This window comes from Cyprinodon variegatus, unplaced genomic scaffold, assembly GCF_000732505.1.
Source record: "Cyprinodon variegatus isolate N-32 unplaced genomic scaffold, C_variegatus-1.0 Scaffold529, whole genome shotgun sequence".
NCBI classification, from domain to species: Eukaryota; Metazoa; Chordata; class Actinopteri; order Cyprinodontiformes; family Cyprinodontidae; genus Cyprinodon; species Cyprinodon variegatus.
The window spans coordinates 215380-241914 of NW_015150982.1; the positions used below are offsets into that span (position 1 = coordinate 215380).

At 39.8% G+C, this 26535-nt stretch overlaps 1 protein-coding gene across 2 annotated transcripts; it reads right to left on the bottom strand.

The window, feature by feature from the left end:
* Window positions 1–450: 450 nt before the first annotated feature.
* pdgfa (platelet-derived growth factor alpha polypeptide) lies at window positions 451–22204 on the bottom strand. Of its 2 annotated transcripts, none has more exons than XM_015391211.1 (6): window positions 21533–22204; window positions 20698–20794; window positions 16226–16360; window positions 14256–14446; window positions 4639–4765; window positions 451–2942 (listed from the first exon to the last, which is right to left on the bottom strand). In XM_015391211.1, the coding sequence occupies exons 1-6, from the start codon at window positions 21590–21592 to the stop codon at window positions 2929–2931; spliced, it is 624 nt and encodes a 207-aa protein (XP_015246697.1). In that variant the 5' UTR covers window positions 21593–22204; the 3' UTR covers window positions 451–2928. The 2 variants fall into 2 exon arrangements, with proteins under 2 accessions (XP_015246697.1, XP_015246696.1); XM_015391210.1 differs by having other exon boundaries at window positions 453–2942; window positions 20698–20797; window positions 21533–22200.
* Window positions 22205–26535: the final 4331 nt, after the last annotated feature.

Consider the following 26535-nt stretch of genomic DNA (forward strand, 5'->3'; position numbering starts at 1 on the left):
ATTTCAAATTAACAGCAAGTAAAGCTCACTCATTTGGATTAACTTAATTTTCAATCTGTCTGCAAGCAGGGCGATTTGCTTATTCATTATGACATAAAACACCTTTAAATGAACTCCTAGTGTAGAGATCTAGTCTGCATATATTGGAGGGAGGGTTGGCCTAGTGGTTATGGCATTGCGCCTGGCATGGCATTGCGAATTCCAGAGGTCCTGAGTTCAAGCCCCACTCCCAAAGACTGCCACCCTGCGTCCCTGAGCAAGACCCTTAATCCCACACTGCTCCCCAAGGGGATGGGTTAAATGCAGAGGTAAATCTCTCCAGTATAAGATTAATAAAAGTTCAATTATTATATATTAATGAACAATGTTCTGGTATAATATGCTTTTCTTTACTTCTGAGAAGAAGGTCAACTTTTTAGGACTTATTGGGATGTAGGTCAGATGTTTTGCCACAGATTGCATCATCCTAGGCTGCAAGTTGTTTCTTCCACCTTCATCAGTAAAAAACCGTTTCACAAACATTGCATTCAGAGCGAATAATTTTAAAAACAGTTTCTTTCCCAAAGGTGTAAAATCAATCCCCTATCCTGGAGAGACTTAACACTAATTTCAAGACCGATATCCGTTCATTGGCTGCTCTAGCCCAACTTTATTGGACTGGACTATATTTATTTAATGCTACATCCCCATTTACATTATTTCATCCTTATCTTAAGCAATATTGTTTCAGCTGCTGTAAGTCCTCTTTTCAATATAATTTCTATGTCTGTATTTAATCTCTTGCTTAAGGACATACAGATGCTCTATGGTGAAGTGGTTAAAGGCTTTGACTGTACGGGGGGAGCCTCATTTGAATACAGGTTGTCAGGAAGAACATGTGACGTAACAACTTTGCCAAGACTTTAAGGAAGTAGTAGTGACTTTCTGGGGCAGCAGCTGAATATGGGGGCAGCCGAAAGCACTCAAAGATTTTTACAGACTTCCTATGTTGTCTGTTTTGTGTTTATGTGCATTTTGTGCCAAGTGTCTGGATGAAAACAATATTATGGACCAATATGACAATAAATATTCCTGATATAAAATATCATGCTGCATTTAGGACAAAAGCCTGGAAACTAATACTGCAATACTAATACTTTTGTAAGACTTTTTGCAAGTTTTTGCCTATTATCCTCTTAACATATGTAAAGCTCACTCAGATATTAAGGAGAGATTCTTGGTTATCTAGTTTTGGCAGATGTACCTAGATTTAGCTCTGAACTTTTATTTTACCATTACATTACCATTATTGTACCATTGTGTTTCCAACGATATTTAAGATCGTTATTATACTTTTTGGAAGTAACATCTGCTTCATTCTTAAGGCTATTGCAGTCTTTTATTGTTTCTTAATCCAAAGTTATCTTTATTTTAATCCAGGAAGATAACTACAGGTGAATATAGATAAGTCTTTCACTTTTTGACTGGATCAGTAGTAGTTCTGCATTTAAAGAATGCAAAATCTAATAGGTACAAGAAAAGATCTTGTATATGAGCTTATATCACAGAAAAATTACGGGATACAGTAATAGGTATGGGAGTAAACTTAAACTACAATTGCTTTGGGAAGGTATTTGGCCTAGCACAGGATTAGGCATGCTCTATTTGTTCCTTTCAATTCTGTGCACAAAAGAAAATTGCGGAATGTAGAACCATAGTTTTCCAATGGATAGAGGATACAGAGTTCCTGTAACTCTTACTTAATTTTTAATACATTTTAGAGGTATCTGAACCATGATGTCTCTAATATTCTGATAGATGCGATTGTCATCGACATATTGTGATATTTGCTTGTTTTGTTCTGTAAAGGAATGACTGGAGCATTAGGTACCATAAATTACCATTTAGTAGCAATGCTGTAAACCTATTTTAACCCCACTGTATCATCTGTATCATGTCATATGCCTATAAAAATGATCCCATTACCTCCCAACTGTTTAAACGGAAGCTTTTAACCACAAATGTATGAAAGAAAACATCATTTCTGTTTGGATATAAGTATGCATTATATATTTCATAACAAAAATAAAACATCTTCCTTTACTGACTCTCGCATCTCCTCTTTGCACACATACATCCAAACCATATGCAAAACTTGACATCAATCAGATATACTGCAATATAATAAGAAACATGGTTGACAATGAAAAAAACAACTGCTTAAAACAAAATGACACTGAGATTGTGATACTGGTGAGAGCAAAGGACTGGACCAAACATACCACTCGCATGTCTGCAGAAATTATTAAAAACATACAAAGACTGAAAGTGATAAAAGCAAATGTCCACACGCATAAATAGATTGCAAATCAGCGCTGCATCCTGTTTTTTTAAGATTATATGTACATGGCAGGTAAGGCAATTTAAAAATTTAGGCTGTTTACTCAATAAGAACAAATTGTCCATCAGTCACAATGTTGCCTCTGTAAAACCCTCCCCAGCTTTTTCTTTACATTATTATTCCTATTTTCCTTTTGCTGTCTTCCTTTGAATGCAACAGTTTTTTATACAAAATGGGTCACTTTTTTGAGTCTTAGCACTGGACACCCAAAACATTTTGACCCAACAGTCTATTTGCCGTTTTGCTTGTCTTCTGAAGTCTCCATCCCAAAGTCCTTCCATCCCGTCTGAGTCCAAGCTTCATGGCATCTTCTCTTTTCTTTGTAATTGGCAGCACAGTTCAGTTGCCCTCATCAACACTGATTTTTAAAGCACCTTTGGCATTCTGTGATTTACTCTTTTCAGTCTTTTTCATTCTCATGACTTAACGAGAAAGTATATTTTCCTTAAACAAAGTTTGCATGGTGGGTAAGGAGATGGACGCAGAAAAAAAAGGTGTCTTCTGGTTTAGGTCCATCCAAGTCTGCTGTCCCTTAATCGAAGGAGGCCTCACCTCACATCTACTGGAGAACAGAGAAATAAAGGTAAAATTACTAATCATAAAAGCACACATGCATTTTCTCATAAATAACACATAGAATCTTAATATTCCAATTTTAGCACTTAAAACCATGCATTTCTTACAAATACAACACACACAAAAAAACTATAGTTATCTTAATTAAGATATTCCACCAGGATATTAATGGCCTTAATCAGCTGAAGCAAAATCGTGTTCAGTTTCATTTGTGTCTGTCCAAAGTCCAGTGCGAGGCAAAGGAAAAGTGATGATATCATATCCCAAAAAGCTTTTATACCCCTTTGGAATGTTTTTATAATTTATTTTGTTACAAAGCACACTTCTAAATGATTCTTAGTATAAATGTCTCTATGATAGTCCCAATAGTTAAAAACAACACTAGTGAATAAACTGCATCAAGTAGACATTGAGACCCATTAAGCAGGTCAGGTATAGTCTGAATCTGATCCGTAGAAGTTTGGTTTAAGTAATAAAACAATATTACTGTACAGTTTTTCAAATTTTCTGTTTAAAAAGGTTATATAAGAGTGCAAATCTACATTCTTAAAATTCCTGCCCATTTTTCTCAGAAGCATCCCCAGAGCATGATGGAGCCACAACCATGTTTTACTCTAGGTTCAGATTAATGTGCAGGGGCAGTTTTTTTTTAAATGTATTTTTTTGGTCTATCAAGCAGATTACCAATGCATCACAATGAGGCTTGTAGTTGTGAGAATGACAAGTGAAACCTTTAAGGGGTATGAAAGCTTTCACAAAGCATTGTAAAAGCAAGACAAATGAACTTAGAAGTTTGTCAAAACAAGTATGGTGCACACAACATTTTGCAAGCACAGTGCTGTGAGGCAAAGCACAAAGTGAGCATGCTCATAAAGCCACAAATTCAACATGCAAAATTAGGATTTGGGGTGTAAAACTTGTCAGCCCTCCTTCTTTTCAAACTTTGATTGGTGTGCCGGTGATTAGCCTGCCCCATGTTTTGCCTTGTTTGGGCCAGAGTAACACCGAAAGGTGATTCCAGTGCTTAAGTCCTACCTGTGTCCTGTCACAGCCTTCCAGTGGACTTTGGGCAATAAGAGCAACTTTATTATGAGACCAATAAGTCCTTGCTGTGCCTTAGATTTTTAGGTTTCCTTTTTTTACCTTTAACCCTACGATGGCCTGAAAACACAAAAGTTGGGGAGGGTGAAAAGGAAGGAGGGTTTAAAGCAAGAGGCAGGCTTTATGGTAACCGAAGATACCGCAAATGCCCTGGGACAGAAGCAGAGAGTGCAAAGCCATAACTCAGTTTAAATTCTTCAGGTGCCTTATCAGTGCACATTACAGCACTTATCTGAACATAGATATGGAAACCCTTCAGATCAAGGCACGTTACCTGCCGTCAAGCCAAGCAGCCTTGAACACACATCCTTGACACACAGATTTGCACACAAATTCTTACACAGCAAGTGCTTAAAGCTTCCCCTTGCAGGTGTGCAGCTTGCTTGGAAACATTTGGTGGTAAAGGTACATTTAGTGCAAAGCAGACAGACATTAGGCAGGTGTGCACATAGACTAAAGGCGCAAATGCAGGATTTTGGCCAGCAAACTTTAGTGTCTAATTGAGTAAAATATTTGTGTGGAAAATGGATGCTAAAACATCGTGTAGGGAAGGCTTAAAGGAAATATGAGCTCAAATTTACCTGTCTCTGCATCTAAGTGTTCTACCACATGATGTTGTGATGTGCAAACACACTCCAGGTGGTCCTCTAACCGCACAAAGACCTCCTTCAGCTTGGGTCTCCTTCTCACGTACTCCACCTTGGCTACCTAAAGAGAGGAAGAGGAGAAAGGTTAGCTATAGGCTCCTGCACATTTACTCTTTCCTGTGTGCGTTAATGAATGCACGTTCTATTTGCCCACCAGAGAACATCAAGAGACAGAGCTCCATGACTGATGGCATATGCATAAACTAATTCATAAAAAACGCAGCCAAGGCTTGCTTGTTGTGTTTGAAGTGTGACGGGACCATTCCTTACATGCTGATTCATTAGGTTTCACTTGTTGTGTGCTCTATGGTCTGTAAGCATCTGAATGAAGTGTATGACCCTCCTATGAGTTGAAAGAGGAGAGATGAAGGGTGGGATAGAGTATTCTGCACCCTTAGGCCCTGGGAACGTTTATTCTGGCAAAAGAAAAGAAGCTGGGAGATCCCCTAAGCTCAGGCCCAAAGCATCTACATCCAAACATACACCTAAACTCATTCACCTTGCCTCAACATGTTGATTCTAAACCATGTTTCCACATAGATTATGGAAAGCTCTGCTTTGCTTGCATATAAGAAATATTCAGCACCTTGCAAAATATTCACACTGCTTGCACATTTATACATTTTGTCACATTGCAACCTCAAAAACCAGTCTTGAATTGAAAGAAAGCCAGAAGAAGCCCTGTTTGCATTTTACCACAAGTGACACAGATATTAACATAAAAAAAGAAGGTACTCTTTTAAGTGAGATCAAAATTGTATTCTTTGGTTTGCACATAAAATATTAAACCTGCCATCTTCTCCATGGTAAGACACGGTGGTGGCTGCATCATGTAATCAGAAGGCATTACTTCATCCCCTGCCAGCGGTTTAATTTAGAAGCTACATTTGAGATTGCTGATATTCCTTTAAGTCAAACACATCAACAGAGGTAAATGGATACCCAATCATTTGCACTATGAAGCATCTCTTACAGTGTAATTAATCATCGACTGTACAGAATTTTTATTTTCTCGTGAACTACCAATTGACAAGAACTGTTAGATCAGGACTTGTGTGTTAGAGGGTGAAAATGATTTGAGACAACGCGAGACGTTTATGAATTAGCAGGAAAACAACCCCAGGAATACATCCTAAACTACTACGGAATAGCTTAGATCAAAGTATATTAATGTGTTAGAGTGGCCCAGTCAAAGCCCAGACCTAAATCTCCTTATATGTAATGCAAGACATGGAAACTTTGATTTGCTGTTGTTCTCTTTACTTAGCTCAACATTAGCTGCTTTGCCAACAAAAATGTGCAAAATGGTAAAGAAACAATTCAAAAAGATTTGTAGCTATATTAAAACAAAAGCTGGTTCTTCACCATTTTAACTTGATGAAATGAACCTGAATGTTCACCGCAAATTACAAGTTATTATTAATTCCCTTGTACTTCACAATAATAAACCACCTGTTGGCCTGTCATATAAAATCCAAATAAAATGCATGAATGTTTGTGGGAAAAGCAAAACAAGAATTCCTGTCATTCCAAGCAACACCCTCACAGCTTCCCCTTAATCAGCTTTTTACAACCATCAGTCCAAGGGATATGAATGCCCTGAGCTCTCATCAACAATACACTACTGATTAAAGCACAGATGAAAGTTAAATAGAAAAGGTTGCATGGAGGTTATATTGTTGTGCAACTCAGGAAAGGTGGGCACATGCTTTTGCCCCTCTGATCTAAATGCCAAGAAAGGTAACATCTCAAATCCTCCCTGAAGGCCCTAGAGTCACACTGAAACAATTTCCTCAGCTTCACCTATTCCATTTGTAGCACAAGAAAGGATATTAGCTGAAAATCTTGGTGCACACTCTGGTATGAGCAACACAGTGCCATAGTTGGCATGAAGCTTCTGCATGCATATAACCAATGATAGTTTGTTTTCCTCTATTCTGTAATGGCGCACCGCCAAGCCTGGCTCTTGGTGGTGAGTCAGTCATGCAGACAAATCAACATACCAATCCCTGTCTGATAAAACAAACAATAATGTTGAAATTAAAGGAGAGAGAGAGAGAGGGCTGCGTTTTGTTGTTGATGTAAAAGTGGCTGCAGGGCGGGGGGGCACGGTGCGACTGGAACTGAGGCAGTAAAGACGCAAAGGGCAAGCAGTTTTTAGCAGCCACTCCTTTGCAACAATTTCTAACAGTGTGAAAAAAAGTAGAAAAGAAAGGGAGTGAAAAGAGGATAAGCAGGAGAGAGAGGTATGCGGAGGGCAAACAGAGGACAATAGTGTCTGGGTTATTGGTGGTGTGTTTGCTGTTACCCAGCCATGAAAGAGAAGAGGAGCGGGTGAAAGGCCAGAATAAGGAAGAAACTAGGAGTAGGAAGGTTAACCACCATTCTCATTAGCTCTCACAGGGGTGTGTATGTGTGTGTGTACAAATAGAGATGGTTATTTAAGAAGGGGGAGGAGCACCGAGCCATGATCATGACTTGCATTAGAAGGCATTCATGTGTTACCTATTAACACTTAGTCTCTGGGTAACCCATTTGGGAAATTTATTAAACCAAAACTCAAACAACAGATAGAGAATTTATCACAGTGTTGTTGCATTTATCAGCCAAAAGTGTACAAAACATCCCAAAATAGGACAGGTTTTAAAAGAAATCTGCCGCCAGTGCTTAATCCGATTATCTGACTGGAAAGTACTGATGAAAGGAGACAGAGATGAAAGATGGAGCTGTCGTTACTGACAGCTTGTCTGCTGATGGCAGGTATGGGAATGTCTGTACTGAGGGGCTTCCAGAAGTTACTAGCAGGGAGCAAAAAAGAGAAAGTCCAGTCCAACATTAACTGCTGACACTGATTCTAAGGACTAAAACACACACAAACTCTGTCGGGCAAAACAAACAGCTAATGTCAGAAGGATGAAGCAATGGGATATAAGACCCAGCAGTACATTTGTCTTCTTAGTTTGCACACAGCAGGACTAAAAACGCTCACATATCAAGCAAGCAAACACGTCTATAAATCTCTAATAGTGTTATTGCGGCAACTATAATAGGAACACCCCCCTAACACCAAACTGGACATATGCGTTTTCCTGAGGACTGCAGTAATAATTCATTGCCTAAATTCAAAAAAGTGTCAGAAGCTTTCAAAACAGCATTTGGCTCTTATATTCCTGTGTGAAGATTTGTTGGCTGTATGAAAAACTTCAGTTTAACCTAATTAACATGCTACTCTATTGGTTAGTGTAGCCATTAGAAGACCTGATTCCCCGTGGCGGTTAAGGGTTGGACACAATTAGTACCAACAAAGAAGCAGGCTGCAGCCCTTAAATAATGCCAACCACTAAGAGGCCCCAAATCTGGCAGCAAATTTCTGCAGACCATCACCAATGCAAGCCGGGATCACTGTGACAAAGAAGGAGAGATCTATATTTTCATGTTGATTATATCAAATGCTCATCCTATAATCTGAATGTTGCAGTTAAAATGGGGACACTTCAGTCTTTACAGTATTTGTCTGATTTTCTCGAGTCTGGGTGGATTATATTCTCTGTTTTAGTTTTGGACTTCCAAGGCCATAGCCCATCAACTTCAATGCTTTAGGTATTTCACATTCAAACATGGTAGACAACATGCCTTGGTTTTAACTAGTTGTTTTTTTAAGCTGTGCCTGATATCCTGTTATTAAACCAGTCGGCACTTTCTGGTCAAAGCTCAATGAGGCCTTTTTATCAAAATAGCTGCCGTGTTCTACTCATTTAGATTGCTTTGTTTCCCCATTCTGATACTCAGCACAAACATCAGTAAGCTGTGCTCACCACATCTAGACGCCTTAATGTTTGTTTCCTTAATCTTCCCATCTATACATTCTTGCACTTTGTTGCACAGCCAGTGACTTCCTACTTGAAACATAGATCAGAAAGAGCCTCTCTCCCATACTACAACACTGGGCCCCATGCTCTCTTTGTATAAATCAAACCGCTTGAAATTCCCTGGAAGTCAATGGCCCTGAGAAAGAATCCCCTGAGTGGCAACGGATATCCAATCCAGAGGGTTTGGGGTGAGGCATGAGGCTCTGGGAAGCACACCCCCTTTTGCTTTTGGCTTGTCCCCAGTGTCACCAGCAGCCTTTCTGTGTGAAGCCGTTTGTCCAGGTCGGGGCTAATTGGGAATTCCCTGAGCACAGAACACTGACGATGAGAGCATGATGAAGGAAGGGGAAAGTTTTGCTCCAGACTTCCAAGCAAAACACAGCAGGGATGTGGATGTGCACCGCGGGCCATGGCAAACTGGAACAGTGACAGATTGAAGCAAAAATAAATAAAAAAGTTCATGTGTATGTTTGCAGAATGGAGAGGGGTGGAAAGAGGCTGGGCAGGGTCACAATTCATCCATCAGGAGGGAAAACAGGCAACAGAGACACTCTGTGTTTACTGCCCAGAAAAAAAGAAGAGAGAGGAAAGGCTTTGTACATCTCCATCTGTTACTATAGCTGTTTGTGCCATGAAATAATAAAAAGGAAAAGAAAAAAACATTAACACGGCTGACTAATTTGCGTTTAAAATTTTCTTTTTATTTATTTTTTCAGAGTATTGCAGTAGGGTAAGCATCAAATATAGCTCTTAAAAGTAATGGACAATTTATGTTTAAACGTACAGCCTCTCACTGTGGGAAGGATTTTTTTATGACTTCAGAGCCTCACACATCGTTATTTCTGCACCCTTCGGCACACCATTTGTCAAACAGGAAGAGCAGAAGAGCTTAATCTAAACACACACCTTTTTAACAAGCATGTGGATGGATAACTTAATGACTGAAGGGGATTTAATTGCAAACTTTTGTTTAAACTTTTAAAAATATGAAAAAAACACCATACCAAGTCCAACTGTGCAGATGCAGTTTTACATAAGAATTATGCTATCACTTCCCTGGAAACACCATTTGCAGTATATCTTTATTTGTGCATGTGTATCACCAAATTTGCTCTTTTTAATCTTGAAAAATGGTAAAAGCAGCTTTACGGACATTTTCTCACTCTTTAGTTTATACTATTAATACCAGTACAATCAAGTACGACAATATTTTAAACACAGCCACTAAAATAAACATTGCCTTTAAAGAGAGTCGATACATCTCATTTTACATTTTTGTATTGCATTTTTTTTTTTTACTGAGATACTGTGAGAATTTCATCCCATTCCACACCTGATTGCAGTACTTAAGAGAGAATTAACCCACGTCTTTCTGTTTATTCCCAACTCCAATTCCATCGGCAGAAACCATAATTTTAGAAAGTGACATTACTGAGCACCCAATGGATGAAAAGTGAACAGATTATAATGAGAGAGAGCACAGATGATGCAGAGACATGACATCTGGGGTAAAATTAGAGAGTTGCTGTTTCAGGGGAGACAGAGGGAGTGAACAGTTATTTCACACAACAGACAATCAGACTCCAACATTGAAGCGTGCAGAGAGGAGATGTGGACGGGCTGAAGGATGAGGAACAGGCAGGGAGGACAGCAGGGGAAGAGTGAAGTAAAAATACAGAATATTGAGTCAAATATTATTTTAAAAAGACTGCTGCCCTTTCTGCTGAAGCATTCCAGCCGCTGTAGCAGTAGCCAACATCTCAGACACTCCCATGGTCTGCGACCTGCCCCACCATGTTCACACAAACTCCCTCACCCGGCTTCATCCAACAGGAGAGTTGACTGAATCAAAGGGTAAATAATTCACAGCTGCGAGGCACTTCAAACACAGAGGCCCCTTACTCCCACCGAACCCCCCTACCCTGTCCCTCACATGATCATCAATCATTCTCACTGTATCAACGCCACACTTTTTATTTATGAAACACCCCGTAAGTCAGAGTCCCACACAACCGCAGGGGCACCGCTACTGCTACCCCCCAACGCCCCACCATGACCCGCCATCGGCTGAGGTAACCATGTGTAAGTGTGTTTGCAAGCAGGGGTCAGGGACCCGGAGGCTGGCGCTGAGAGATATGTGGGACCCCCACACTCAGCGCTGGGGCCATTTCCGCCTGGCCTCAATTGTCCTCCACTTTGATCCAATCGCCATCAACACTTCATTACTCTGCGGTCTGTCTTCCTCTTGCTGCAGCTTCACACAAAGAGCCTCATCTGGGTTTGCATTGCATTAAGGATTTACTCTCTCTCATCCACACTCCTGTTCTATAAAGATGAGCCCTGAAAAACCCTCTCTGAAAAATACTTGGGTGAAAGTCAATTACAGGTTTCCAGCTATTAAAAGATATTAGATTGAACTAAATTGTTACAGCAATATACCACTTAGATGAGATTAAGAAACATCATGGGGTTAATTTAAGAGGTTGACTCTCATGTTTTCCTTGTATTTTTTCAAGTTGGCCTCAAAACATTTATGCATGTAAGTTTATATACATTTGTCTTTCAATCTGATTACTATTTTCTAATCATTTTTCTCTCAGAGAGCCACTTTATTTGATTCGGGTGTGTGCATTGCACTTGTTTCTCTATGGGGCTTTTATGGAGATACTGTAAGTAATAAATCTCAATACATTAAGATAATAGAACTGCTTTTGTTCCAAAAAGAGACAAACGAGTTGTTTTAATTATTATGGTTAGAGTAATGTTACCATGACAGCCTCTTAATTGTCTGAATTTTATTTTTAGTAAGTAAGGGGATGCCTTATCAGGCAAGCTGACTGGCAGTGCACAGTAACAGGTGAGGGAGAGGAAGTTCTGTGTTACTCTGTGCCAAAAAAAGCTGTAGAAAACTTAAGTCAGTTTTCTACTTTCATTGTCTTCTAAATAAACAGACTCTCAATTTCAAGATAAAGAAACTGAGGAAGCTATGCCAATTCAAAGAAGCCTTAAACAAAGTGCAGAAAGGATTATTTTCCCGCAAGTCATTCACCATTGGACTTTTATGATAGATGGGATGGAAACAGTCATTTCCACTTTCATTTCTGACAGTTAGGCATTGGTCGGTTACCATTATAAAGGATTAGCATGGTTTGAAAAAGGGGAAGAGTTTCAAAACTATAAACATTTTTGCTATGAACTGTGAATCATAATCACAATATTGTATTTTCTGCTCAATAGCATGCAGGTTGCCAATTCCTGCTGGTTTATATTTTGTCTCTGATGGAAAGGCATGTACAAGACCTTTGGTCTAGTACTTTAAACCATACAAGTCTGAGATGGAAATTAAAAAAAAAAGTTGAAAAAGAATGAGAGTGGAGCAAAGAGGACATACTAAAGAAAAACAGAAGGTGACATTGCAATTGAGTGTTCCTCTGGTTAGATCTTTGTAAATTAACTGCTAAACTAATGAACAAGAAATGCCTTAAAAGAAGTCCTGAGCAGACCTCTACTGCTTCTCTCGAATCCCCAGCCTAAAAATGATGGATTAAATATGAGGAGAGGTACAGATTTAGATGAATCTAGAGTAGTTTGAGGTGGGAAGAGAACAGTAGAAGCCCTTTGTACTGATCCTTGGATTACAGAAGAAAAACAATCCAGACCTCTGGAAGACAGATCATTTTTAGCTTTTTACTTACTAAAGTGAGAGGAACAATCTGAACTACTGTTCAAACTCTAATTTTGGAATGAGATAATGCTCCTTACAGACAATGTGGGGAATGTCTCTTGTCCAGAGAAAGCCCTGAGGGATGCCCTCTTTTCAGACGCAACGCCTCTCACCCTCACAGCAACCTTCAGAAAATCTGTCTGTCTGTATGCCTATTCTATCGCCGGTGTCATGAGGGGGACACAAACAAAGCTGCATATAGCATTTTGGGAATAGCTGAAACAAGCATCTTGCAATGTGGTTGTGCCTTTCAATCCCTCTGATCACAGACAGAGATTCTATTGAGGATGGCAGTCAAAGTTTGGTTGAGCTGCTTCCATGCAGACAGATGAAGCATCCCCACAACATCACACCCCGACCATCATGTCTTAAAATGGGGGTGGCATATTTCAGATAACTTGTCAATCCAATTAAGCTATAATTAGCTTTTTGAATTTGGGCTAAAAGGGGAATTTTTTTATTTTTTTGATAGCAGAAAAGAGCCCCCATCTTCCACAATTTGGCTGTTTCTTTTAATAGATTTTAACTCCAACCTTTTCCTGGCTTTATTTAATTAAGGCCAGATTTGTACTGTAGACTGTGTTTCCATTAGACAAATTCTTCCACCAGAGCTACGGATCTCTGCAGTTTATTTAGAATAACAATTAGGACTATTTGCTGCTTCTCTGATATCATGTCTTAATAATATTCATCCTCCTGTTCAAAGCATAAGGGACTGATTCATAACCTTACATTGTTATTTGCTAAAGCTGTTGAAACTCATGCATCCTCAGTGCACCTTTGTGTCAGCCCATTCCACAAAATCCCAGTAAAATTGCATGAATAAAAACTCCATAGCCAAGATTGGTATTTGTTTTATGACTCTGCTAGTCTATCAGGCGGAAATCTTTAAAGCCTTGCATGAAAGGCAAAAGAAAAACAGCTCTGGCAGTGCCAGTGCCTGGGCAAGATCAAGCTGCTGCAGCAATAATTAAGTGCAGATATAGACAAACACAGCCAGAGTATTCTTGGCTATGCTGTTTATACCTTGGTTGTCTCTAGCTTCCACGGGGGCAAACCACATAGTCCCCATACCTCCAAACAGAGCAGATCACCAACTAAATAGCTCTACTGTAAATATAACCAGAAATTCATCTCATCTCCTGCCACCATGTCTTCTCTGATCCTGAACAGAGGGACATGCTTTCAAGCAAGCCATGCCTCTCATTCTTACTGTCATTTCGTCTCCAGTGGGCACACTGCTTCCAGAGAAGACAAAAGGATAAACAACACTAAGATGAAGAAGCAGTCCTGCAGAATGTGACGCTTGGACAATCTCAGGCATTGTTTTTTATGCATTGATCTTGGCAGGAGCTTCCCTCTCTGGGTAATTCCTTCAACAAATATCCCAGCCAACAGCCTTATTTGCACCATCCCTTATGCCAAGCAAAGGATCATAGGATGGGGGTTGAACAGGATAGGGTGTAAGGGTAGGTCAGATGGCCACTATGTGGGAAATAGTAAAATTAGGGTGATTGACATGGGAGTTCAGGGTTCATCCACATTTCTCATGCCAACATTCCAGACGTCTTACGCCTTTTTTTTCAACTTTTATAGTAGATATATAAAACTTTACAAGGCTTTAATGGCAGAGTTCCACACAATGTTCAGGCTTTAGACATAGGACCTCAAAATACAGCAGACTGCAAGTAAAACCATTGGTCAACACAGTCAGTCCTTAAGCACAGGACTCTTACATATCTTAGATCTTTGATTTAGTGAATAGGCCATTAGTAGTGTCCTGTTTGGTGGCATGCTGATTAACTTATGTAGTCAACTAACTGAGCTGTAAAAAGCAAGGACACGTCTAGGCCATGCAGGGTGTTGGCGCTTAAAGACTACAGTTTGATACAAATGAGTAAAACAATCAATGGATAAATGTATGGATATATTTGGTATGCTTACACTTCCTGTCTTACCTTAACTGTGCGGTGGTGCTTGCGGGACGGGTGACAGCGCATGTTGCTGGTGTTGCAGCAGCCTGTGCAGCGCTTCACCTCCACACAGGGTGGCCATATCAGGAAGTTGGCAGACGTGGAATCCACCTGGCTGCGGGGGATCTCGTAGATCACTGTCCTCGTCTTGCACGCCGCAGGGACGGCTTCTTCAACTGGAAGTGAGACAGGGTCAGCTTAATGCTTTTTTCATACTTGTTACATCTGGTGACGCATTTCCTAAAAAAAAGTGCTTCTGTTTTGACGGAATCAGATCTTCAAACACATAGCTGCTTGGATTCTTCATGACTCACTTGATGTGAGAGCAGTTTGTCTTGCCTCAAATCATACCTAACATCTTTTATGAGTGTTAAGAACACAAGCTTTCTTTAAAACTGATCTCATATCAGCTAAAAGTCTAAGGTGCATGTGGGACTTAAGAAGACAGCTGCATTGTTAAGGACCCTCAGTACAGTTAACGTAGCATGACGAGCAAAGGCAACCTTTATTTACACAGGTGGGATATTTATTAACCACGTGTATTGGATTTAACAGCATTATAACAAATAAATTCTGGTGGGATTTATAAATAAGTCATATTTTTTACATGCAGTAAGGTATTTCTATGGTAAATTCTAACATTTTTTATTCACTTAAAATTTTGCTTTAACATTTTGATAAGAATTAACTTAACTATCGGTTAGATCAAACAATTAGCTTTGCCTATTTATCAATTATACTGTCCAACAGACAACAGTAAGGTGGTTTTTGGGTTGTTTATAAGGGCTGGCAGAATGCTAAGTGTGACAAGTTTCTCTGTTAGACTGAGAAGACTGTATTCTGCTCTAGCCAATTTATCAACAACATTAATGTTAATCTCAAATTTGCTAGTAGGCTTGTGTTCTTAACCCTAGTCTGTTAACTAACAGTAAACCTAAGCTGTAGTTCTCAGGAGAAAGGCTTAAGGTTTAGATCATCTTTTTATTTATTATTCGCAGATGTTTATTTCTCAGTCACGGGTTTATTCTTTTTGTTTTAACATGTGGAAAAAGCTCAATTATCTTAATAATTGGGTTTAGAGTTTGGCCCTATACTTAAATGAGTACATTTTAAAAGACTGGTTTGAATTTAACACATTTCTCTTTCTAACTTTAAAAGATACTCATTAGTTTCAGAAAAGCATACACAATTTCTTTCTAAAAATATTGGCTAAATATGTTGAAATTAAATGTTTACAAAATGTCACACCAATTTTGTTTTATAGTTGTTTTATCAGTGAGTTAAGAGGCATAAAACTGTTTGCAGTAAAATAATCATCTTGTAAAGGTGAAATGCCAATCGTGCATTGAATGTAAGGGCTTCTGTTGAGCACTCCCAAAATGCTATATCTTATGGTGCAGCACAAATAAATGAAACACGACCAGCAGCTTCAATCACTTCAGTTTCTGCACTACTGTGAGAGCATGCACTCTACACTCTGCATGGTATTCTCCACGCCTCGATCAGATATCGTACCGCGTGGCGTTTTATGAAGAAATCTGACTGGGAGCAGAAGCAAGCTGCAACTTGAACCCTGAATGTCTGGAATTTCCACGCTCGAGGATATATCTCTGCCTGACGTGTGTGTCTTTAGATCTTAGAGCCTCAGGCCAATTAGAAGGCTTGGTGTCAGACGTCCTCCTCAACCCCGCGCACTAGCCTCCCTTTCTCATGATTCCTTGATTGCAAATAAATACTGGGTAGATGTCTTCATTAGGGTGCCTTTTATCTCTCTTTAAAAGCAGTATAAAAACCACTAACTGTTAGCTTTGTTGGAAATGAGTGTAAAGTGAAGTGTTTCATCTCCTGGGAACCAAAGTGAAATTTTAGATTATTTTCTTGCCCTGCTCACACTGCGTGTACCAGTTTCTCATGCGTGACACAATAATGCCTCCTCTGGGCTCCGAAGGTCTTACCAAGACTCCTCTTGCGTCGGCTGTGTAGCTGCGAGCTCTTCAGTTCATTGTAGTAACCATGATGATTGGAGGAGTTCTTATGATGATTGTGGTGCTTGTGATGCTTGTGCTCCTCGATAACATCGTTTCCCGTACCTCGTCAGAACAGAGGGACACCATGTTAATAATGTCACAAAGACATTTAATAAAAGAACAAACTAAAAGCATGCAAGCCATGTTGAATAACTTGGTGGACTTAGATTTAAACTGCAATTCTGCTCAATTTTATTCAGGTCAGTTTATAAAGCAAACATTTCCAATACGAAAACCGATATTGCAGCCCTGATTAATGACTGGTACCAATATTGACTCAACAATTTATCAGCATGTGTCAAACATACCTTTATTACTTATTTTGTTGTATGTGGAATTTTAAAAAAACAAGCCTGATTAAGTGATATTACTCAAGCTGAGAACAAAAGTCAACAACAATAGGTATGAGAACAGCTGACCCGTGTATTATTAACCAATGGGATACAAAAACTTTAAAGAAAATTCTGGCTGTTATCCGACCAATTTTCCAGAATCAATATCAGATCAGGAAACCCCTACTAAAGACAAAGAGGTTCAATCTGTATGCTACTATAGATAATCAAGCTTGTTTTTGGTTCAGCTCAAATAATCCAGCTTATTCTAGTCCAGCCGGGTTATATAGTAACACTGAGATCCAATCGCACAATGCAGTTTGATCCTTTAATAACAGCACAGTCAAGGAGCTTTTAACAGATTAGTAAAGGGCGACTGCTCGCACAATTAGCTTGCAACCTTGTGAAAACTGCTGATGTTTCTTTATAAATTAATAAGTTAAATGTTTTTTAGGGTGAAATAGGAATTTTCAGCTACAACGATAACAACAAAGCATTGGTTGGTCACACACCCATAATGACATGAAGTATCAATTATAGGGTTTACACTTCCCTTCAATGTGCAAGCATGGCAACTCCTATAAGGTTACAAACAGTTCAGAGTACATTGGCTGCAGGTAGGAGGTACGGCTCTACACAGCGCTCTGGTTAATTGCTGGGATTACGTGTCAGCCTCCCTCAGTGACTGGGCTAAATTTACTTTAGCAGTAGCAAGACGAAGGTGAGTCAGCATGAACTTTAACAAACAACCAGCTTTCACAGACACGCAGAGGCTTAAAGTGGTCATTTGACAGGTAGGGCCCGGTCACCTTTATTTCAGGCCAAATTAGTGGTTCTGTGTCCCTCATTTACTGAAAATGTTTGCTTTTCAATCACTCTGTGGTTTTTCGTTGAAGTACGTGTTTTGCTAACACAGCCTGTTCATTTTTATTCATATTCACGGTCATCTGATAAGACTTGCTTGTTTTGGTCTCCGCCCAGACTTTCAAGGTGGATTAAGCAAAAGTGCCAGACCAGCAATAAAATGATAAAGCTTCTCCGTAGGATCCTGAGAATGTCTGACTATGTTTGCAAACTGGGTGGGTCTGCCACTTTCTGGTTATAGCATACCTGTCGAGAACAATTCTGCACACGTACACTAAACAAAAAGACACGCTAACAATTGGAGAAACTCTTCTCGTTATCCTAAACAACATGGAAAAGCCTTAAGCACACATGTATCAACAGAGCTTAACCATAGGCAAACACAGTCATCTCATCCAGCTTTTTTTGTGCATTTGACCAGAGTCATTAGAAGGGATTTCCTCAAACCATACGCCTTCCACCACTAGGATCGGTTGTTTATTTGACTTCTGATTTCTTTTTCCAGGTCTGTCTGTCACAAAGAGTTCAGCGAATTTCTTTCCAGCTTGTCAGAGACTCAGTCAACCAGTTTGTGACCCAGAACCAAAGGTTCACTGAAGGGAAGCGTTGCCTACAGCAGAAATCTGGGAGTCAAACAGAGGGCTGAGCTATCATTCTTTCGGACCATTACACATGCACATACTGTACATAACATCCCAATCTACAAATCTTTTAAACTCTTACTGTCAGGTTAAAGTAAAATCCCGGAGAAAAATAAAACATATACGGAAAGTTTTATGCAAGGGAAATTTGTCTAGGATTTGACAAAGAGACCTCTTAAGAAATGGGAAAGAGCATGAGGTGGAAAGACTACAGATGAGGAGCGAGGGGGCTTGCTCCTCTCTTGGTTCCATGTGACTAATAGGTATGCACACACCCAGAGCCTCTAGACAAGAGAACAGAGGACAGGAGACAGTCTCTTACCATGAATCAGTCTTTCAAGACCGGCAAATTAGCTAAGAGCCTTCACTCCCTCATTTTATTCCTTCCCTTCTCCCTTTCTCTTCATCTCCTTGAGCAAATCACCAGTTTGGTGGCTTCTTAAGAGTAAGTGACTCTCTCTTCTTCTGTAATATTTCCTTGTGTATTTCTTTTTCTAACAGTTATATGGCTGAATTGACAAAATGCTGGCTAAGGTCTTATAGGCGGAAGGGAATTTCTATGGTTTTGTGTAATAGCAGGTGGGAAACAAGTTATCTTACTTAGTCTCAGAGTTATCTCTGCTAGCTGTGCAGGAGACAGAAGACAAAGCAGATTGCACAACAACCTGCGGTCTATGTGATTGAAGCTGGTGTCTCAAGATGCCTCCAACTCCCTCCTCCACCTCTGCCCCTTGCCGAGAGTCAGGTTCCCTTTTCTGTCAAAGTTCCTCTCTCATAGAGATAAGAGCAGGCAGGCGAGGGGCCACCTCAAGAGAGAGACAGAAGGAGGAGTATAACGAGGAGAGCAGCACCTTAGGGGCCAGACCGCTATCTGCAGACTTCAACAGGGTCATCTCATCTGACAGTCAGAGCTCAAGACTGGGAATTTGCAAAAACAAATGCAAGCCTGCACTGAGCACAGGAGTACAGTAAACCATCTCAGGGCGTCCTATTGATACTGCCACTTTGAAACCTCTGCCTTTCCAGGGACAGAAGATACAGATACTGACAATCAAATGCTACACATAATTATAAACAAAATCACCTGCTTGTTAAAATCGCCCCATCCTAACTTTGTTTACATTGATTGCCTCTCTGTGCTGGGATTCTGCAAAAAAAAGGTCCAAAAATACCCTCCTGGCGTCTAGAGTCTTTTAATGGCCTGGCCAGGGCTGACCAGCTGACCCTCAAGACAGATTTATGCCCTTGTATAAAAATCATTAGCCTACTACTATTACTCTGCAAAGTATTTATCTGAATGAAGAAAGACATTAAGAATAAACACATTTTTACACCCACAGGGCATCATAGCAATCTATACTGGGCTCAGAGTAAAGTGGCGTAATGGCTGTTGTGGAAAAGAATTGATTGCTTTCAAGTCTGAGATTCTTCCATTTATAAAAGCTCTAAAGAGTTGTAAAAAGCATCGAACTTGTCCAAACTTGGCTAGGTGGCAGCTCCAAACAGTGTATTTCATTAAGATGCAATGGGTATAAATGCAGCTGTTGTTTTAAATCCTCAGAGGTGTGTTGGAAGAACATGAGTTAACAAATAGCATTGTAAGAACCAAGAGAGCATAAAACTCAGGGAGGAAATTGTGGAGTAAATCAGGAAGTTGTATTTAAATTTGGGGTGGGAAAAAAATCTCAGTTTTGAATATTTAATGTACGACTGTCCTGTTTATCATGTCAATTAAAAAGAATATATGGCATAAATGCAACTGAAAACTGAAGCAGCAAGACACCACACAATAATGAGTCATGGTGGTGGCAGCATCATGCTGTGGGGGAATGGTGAGAATCGATGAAAATGCTGAACAAGCTGAACAACAACCTTAGATGTAAAGCAAGATTTGCAAAAAATAATTTCATTCTAAGCAACAACAAAAAAAGAGTCAAAATCCACAGCTGATTTTTAAATAAATGCTCTGCATGCAACTTAATTGAGCTTAAACTATTAATCTGAGTAATTTTGGCATTTTTAAGTGCAAATAATTTGCAGACATAACCTAGAAATATGTATCTCCAAGTCTCAAATACAAAGTGCTAAACTAAAATGTCAGCTAAGGTCCTTGTTTTCATGAATATAAAATTTAGGGAAAAAATCAGCAGAAATCTGCAAAGTTGGAGCCCTGAGCTTGATATATGACAGCAGCCTGTGTAAATAGTGGCTCATGTGAAGGCAAACAAATTCTTCCGCAGCACAAATGTAATTTAATCAGTAAGACAGTCTGGGTCACAGAGAGAAGAAACCAGCTTAACATGCAACCTGCTGCAACTATCCACTGGATTTATGGCACTAAAACATGTGGCCGTCTGGATGCACGTTCATTAGTCACCCTTCATCACACATATGCAGTATATGCAACTTTCTTGCACCATTCTTTCCTGCATTTGCATTTAGGTTGATCATGAATGCATGGCATAAAAACTTTACTTCTCATGTTTATAGATGATGAATACTAATGGAATGGGACTATTATAGAAAAGTGGAGCTTAGAAAAGTATCAAGAGGCAGAATTTACCTACGGAGTCAATCTCCAGTAGCCGCTGGAGGTCGCTGATGCTGTGGATTTCACTGTTGGAGAGCCGATCGATCAGCTCCTGGGGAAACTCTGCTTCCTTCTGGAGCAGGAGGAGGGTGACAAAGAATCAAAGAAAGGAAGGTTAGACACACATCGGGTCCTTGCTTGAAACTCTCAGCTGATTGTAAATAGTTTGGATGCTTGTTTCATTAGATAAATATAGGTTTAAAAGTTGAAGGAATGTCCAATGTTCCAGCAAGGTGTCGGGGAGGCCTGTTATAATTTAGTAGAGTAATCAGAAGCTTTAGATCTCTGACAAATTAGACAAATACACTCTTTGCTTCTGGAAAATCAGACGGAAAGCTGGCGGAGCAGCACCTCGCACCCTTTGCACTTGTCGCGCTTCATCCAGGCACCTCGGACTGAGCCAGACGTGCGCAACCCTCACAGGAACAGTGACTATTTTTATCATCCAGGACGGTTCCCATGGACGCGCTTGGCCAAACCAAAACCTTTGCCAAATTTGCCCTCAGACTACAAACAGATTTGGAAGAAAAATAAAGAACAAAAATAACAGCGTTGCGCGTCAAAGCGCACAAAAGCAGGACTGGCACTGATGACTCAAACTGCTTTCAATTTAACTTTTGAATGTACTTATTTTTATCTTTTATGAGACTTTTGTAAAACTTTCAGATAGTTACATCAAAATCTTTTTTCTTTTTTCATCTTGAAATTACCTTTCAGTGTTTTGTGTCTGAGTGCGTGTGTGGCACTCGAAGAAAGGACCTTTGCACTCTAAATGTGATAAATCTGGAAACAAAACCAGTCACTTTACCTCAGCAGTGGCCAATAGGTACGTCGTCCACAGCAGGAAGCAACAAATTGTGGCTCTCATCTCCTTTTAATTGGAAAGTCTTCCTCAAGCACGAAAAAAGAGCTGTCGCTTAGGAGCCCCCGAGTCGCTCCTGGCTCCAGAGGATCCACAACCATCCCCTCAGGGAGGGAAGCGGTGTAGAGTCACAGCAGCTCGCCCAGACGCCTCGTTTTCACTTGCTTGAAACCTTTAGGCTGAGATGTCTTCTTATTATTCACATTCGGCTGCGTCCTCTTCAACAAACCCTGCGCTCCAGCACAGAATAAACCTTCCTTTACGCGCACGGGAGGCAAATCCAATAAACAAGTCTGGCGCGCATTGCACTTGTCCTTCACCTTTGCAAAAAAAAAAAAAAAAGATTCACACTTTGACCCAACGCAATGGAAAGTCAAACATATTAGAACAGCTCCTGTTCTCTAGGGGACCATTTAAAGCGCGTTGGATTTTCTCTGATTTGAAAGTTTTGCGTCAAAATAATCCAAAAGATGCCCCCCCAGGAAATCACAATGGAGTAAGTAAGTAAGGCGTCCGTGTGGAGCTGTTGAGAGCGTGTTTGAGCGCAGGTCTTTGAACGTGGAGGACTCTGGAGTGAATGGTGTCAGAGCGCCTCTGAGCAGCTGAATATAGAGAGCCAGCAGCTCTGTGCCCATTGCGCCTCCCCTCGCGTTTGGCCGATCATGCATCTATTCAGCAAGGGGAGCTGGTTGGCTGGCTGCTGACTTAAGACTCCAAGATCCGTCCCCATCCCACCCCTCCTTACCCCCCTCACCCTGGGTGAGAGTGTGTATGTGTGTGTGTCCTCAGAAAAACACCGCCCATTCACAGATATGATGCATAATCGGTTTGGTTTACAGGAGGGCGCAAAAGAAACGGATCCACTTCTTAAGGAGATTACCTTTATCTCCTCCCTTATAATTAGGCAGATCGATAGCTGCATATCATTCAATTTACTGGTCTGTTAATCTTCTTTAATTATAGCCAGAGTTCTCTGGATTTTTTGCATCCTCCTCTGTTTATTCCTCACTTCTTAAACATTTTTTTTTTCACAATATGTCGCATCATGGGCTAGATTTGCATAGGGACCATAGGAACATGTCCCTACCAAAATTTTGGAAAGACCTACTTGTCCCTACCAACAATTAGATGTGAATAACATGTTTATAATTTACAATACAGCTTTGTTGCAGCAGTAGAGGGGATGGAGAATATTGACAGACGAAAAAATGTTTGTTTATATATATTTTTTACAATGGTATTGGTATAATTCCTGCTTTAAGTGGGTCACTCTGTGAGCTAAAGACATGTTTTAGAGCCTCTATACCAGTTTATGATTAATCGATTACTAAATTTGTTGACATTTCAATAATCGATTATTCCGATTAATTGTTTCAGCCCAAGATAAAATACATGATATGGGTTAAATAGAGAACAGATAACTATACAATTTATTTGGTGTCCTTCGAATCTATTATTTTGCTTTATTTCATGATACAGAGAGAATATTTTAAAGATAGTTGTGGGTTTTACCTTTGCACAATTGTATATCATGAAAAAAAACAGGATAAATCCACATATAAGAGACATGTTTAGACTATATTTTGATAAAAAGGCACAGATTTACTTTCTGTCTTAGTCGCTGGTAATTTCAAATGCAAACCTTTTCAAAGTGGAAAAAAAGTCATAATTCCTTATTCATCAGAGCCGATGATGCTTCAAACATTGATAGACAGCATCTAGTGTGTGTAGCGCTTATAAAAATTTTTACAAATGTAGCAAGAAATGCTGCTTTTCCTTTTAAACAAAATACACCCTGATTTTCACATCAAGCATAAAAAACAGAGCATGCATAATTTTGCATAGGACCAATTACATCAGACTAATAGTGTCCCTACCAAAGTTGAAATCAAAACTATGCCCTTGTGTCGCATTAACACCACAGATTTTTTGGTAAAGCATATTTGTGTAGGAAAAGAAAGGGACACACATTGAAAAATAGAAACTTTTTAAATTAAAACCTGAAAAATCGATCTAATTACAGCCGTCATCGCTGAGCATAAATATCCCTGCATCATGATGCTGCCACCGTTTCTACTGTGGGCATATTTATGGTGAGGTCTGTTTCCCTATCATTCAGAAAAATCCATTGTATCATATGGGTTTAATTAGGATGCTCAGTTTTTAGTGTAGGATGAGTAAATAAACACTACTACTACAGGTTCTGTGTTGGTTTTCCAGCAGATGCTAACCATTTGCTGGAAGTTCAATGTTATCTTTCTCCTGATGCAACTATAATGTGGCTGAATAGGAAAGATTTGCAAGTGTGTGTTTAGTTTCATAAGATGATGTAAGTTATTCATGACTTTTGGACACATGCAGCCACTTTCCTAACATGGAGTTTTAAAAACAACTGGTCCTAACTTGTCATGGGGCAATTCATTCTGTGCTGGGAGGTCTGGTAAAGAAGCCAGAGGGTCGTCACGGAGGAGATAGACATGCAGTAGCAGAAACACAGACAGACAGACAGACAACGTCAGACTCATTATCAGCCAGAGGTGCCAGCACGATCAGCAGGGAGCCACAGGTCAGCCGACCAGGTGGTCTGGCCTACACCTTGCTCCTTTTAACCTGGAGGGCGTTTTGTCTGGAAAGCCTGCAAAGAGAATCACCTCAGCAGATGCTACGGTAATTAACCAACACTTTTAGAATTCTGGCTAAGCTTGCTTGGTCTCATAAAAAGAATCAAATATTTTTACGGTGAAATTTCCTTGGCTGAAATAATTTATAACACTTTACTGCAACTGAGCCCTCCTCCCTGATGTACATCTCTCCTTATTAGTTCTTTATCTCTTCCTGAACGGTATGATAAGCATGCATGAAGTATGTAATTGCTATAGTAATAGGCAGCTTCATGATGTTATGCAAATTTTCCACTAAAGGTTTTACTCTTTAACTTGAGATCCATAGATGTGTTTCAGCTATAAGATGGAGAAAATGATACAGGGACATAAACAAACCTAAGCAAAAGAGAGGAAAAATATGTCTAAAAAGTACAGAAAAGGATTATCTTTTGCCCTCTTTTGCTTTCTTTTGCATGAGCTAATAAGCAACATGTTTACTGGCAACTGAGGCCTGTGTACCTAACAACATTAACCCCATTAAATGACTTTATAGATGCTGTTGCACAGTAAATCGAGCCATAAAGACTCTGCAGAGAAGACGTCGGGAGTGAGGTGATGACTCCTGTTTTGCCCCCGAGCAACACATAGTTCCCAGTGATCGTAGAGAACGGTAAACAGGGGAACATTTTTGAAGAATGCGTTAGATATGAGTTACATAGCCTCTGGAGAGCTGATGTGAGCCTTTTAGTCTGGATGACCTGTCAGTTTGAATCATCTATTTCCATTCTTGGAGGAGGACTTACTTTATTTCTTGTCACTTTAAAATGTAGTTTTTATTATTAAACAATTGTTTAAGAGCTTTTTTTTTTTTTGGTCATTTGTACGGTGGCTAAACTCTTCTGTAAGTTTTATATTGAGAAAAAATGAAGAACGATTGAGAATAGTGAAAGATAACATCTTTCATTTCCCAGCTCTAACTTCATGCATTGAAAACTTTCTGAAATCCTTATTTAGTATGTTGCATATTAATAAACTGACCTCTACAGTTAAAGGGGGAGCAATGATCAATGAAAAATGACCCCGACTGCCCGAATTTTTCCCTCTTTGCCACAAGCCAAGCTGAACTTAAACATCGAGACTGAAAAAGCATGGCTTTTATCTATAATAATGTAAATACAAACTGGAAGATGCTTGAAACCCCTTTGTTTCTGTACTAAATTAAGTTGTTTTACATCTTTAAGCACAGAAACGGTGCTGACTATGGAAGAATTGACCAAAATTCCCACCTTTAGGTGTATCTGTGATTTACCACTACACATGGAAAAATCAAAAGCCTTATGAAGCAAATTTTTCGCTGCAATAAAAAAAAAAAACTGAGCTATTTGACCAAAGAACAGTAGGTATCATTTTGAGGAGGCTTTCAAACCAAACATTTCTATTCCAACTGTCAAGAGTGCTTCAATTGGTCATTATTGATATTGCACAAATAATAAAGAAATAGAACTTTATTGATCTCATAATGGAGAAATTAACTCTGGGGAGCAGGGAAATGCCACTGTGCAGCGCCCGGGGGAGAAGGATGAGGTTAAGGGTCCTGCTCAGAGAGCCAGAGTGCCAACTGTGGGTATTCAACCAGGTACTTGCAACCTTCTAAGCGTATAAGCATACTGCTCTAACCACTTGGCAGTCCCCCATATACTGTCTTTACTCGCCTGTTAGATGCATAGATGCAATTATGGATTCCAAAAGGACAATGATCATTGTGATGAATTTTATTGCTATTAGAAGTGTGGCAGATTGTAGCATTGTTGCCTTGCAGCAAGAAGGCCCAGGTAAATTCCCAAACGGGGGTCTTTCTTCCACATAACCAAAAACCATAATGGTTGAAACAGTTCTGTGTATGGTGGGAACCCTTTAACCAACTACAACAGTTCATTGTCCAGCTCTGGCAGCTTTGAGAGCAAAAACATAACTATTCGTAACTCAACCTTTGCTTGAACTCTGATCATGCAATGAAAGCAAGAAATCTCACACTTTAAAGTGCCAAAGAGCTATATAAAGATAGTAGCGTTGACAATAGAAACTCTGTGACCCGATAGCCGCGTGTTCCTAAATGATTTTATAGCCCTAACTGTGACATTTTCCTTCCACTCAAAGATTATAAATGTTTTCCACAGGGCATCCCCAGTCTATGACACTTAGTGATGACACAAGGCAAGTAGATTTCAGACTGGATTGCCTTGCAACAGAGAAACAAACACCGATTTTAACCTGGTGTCCCCCCCTCCACCTCCAGCACCACCCATTCGTATCATGAGCACTTATGAGTCATGGACTCACGGAGTC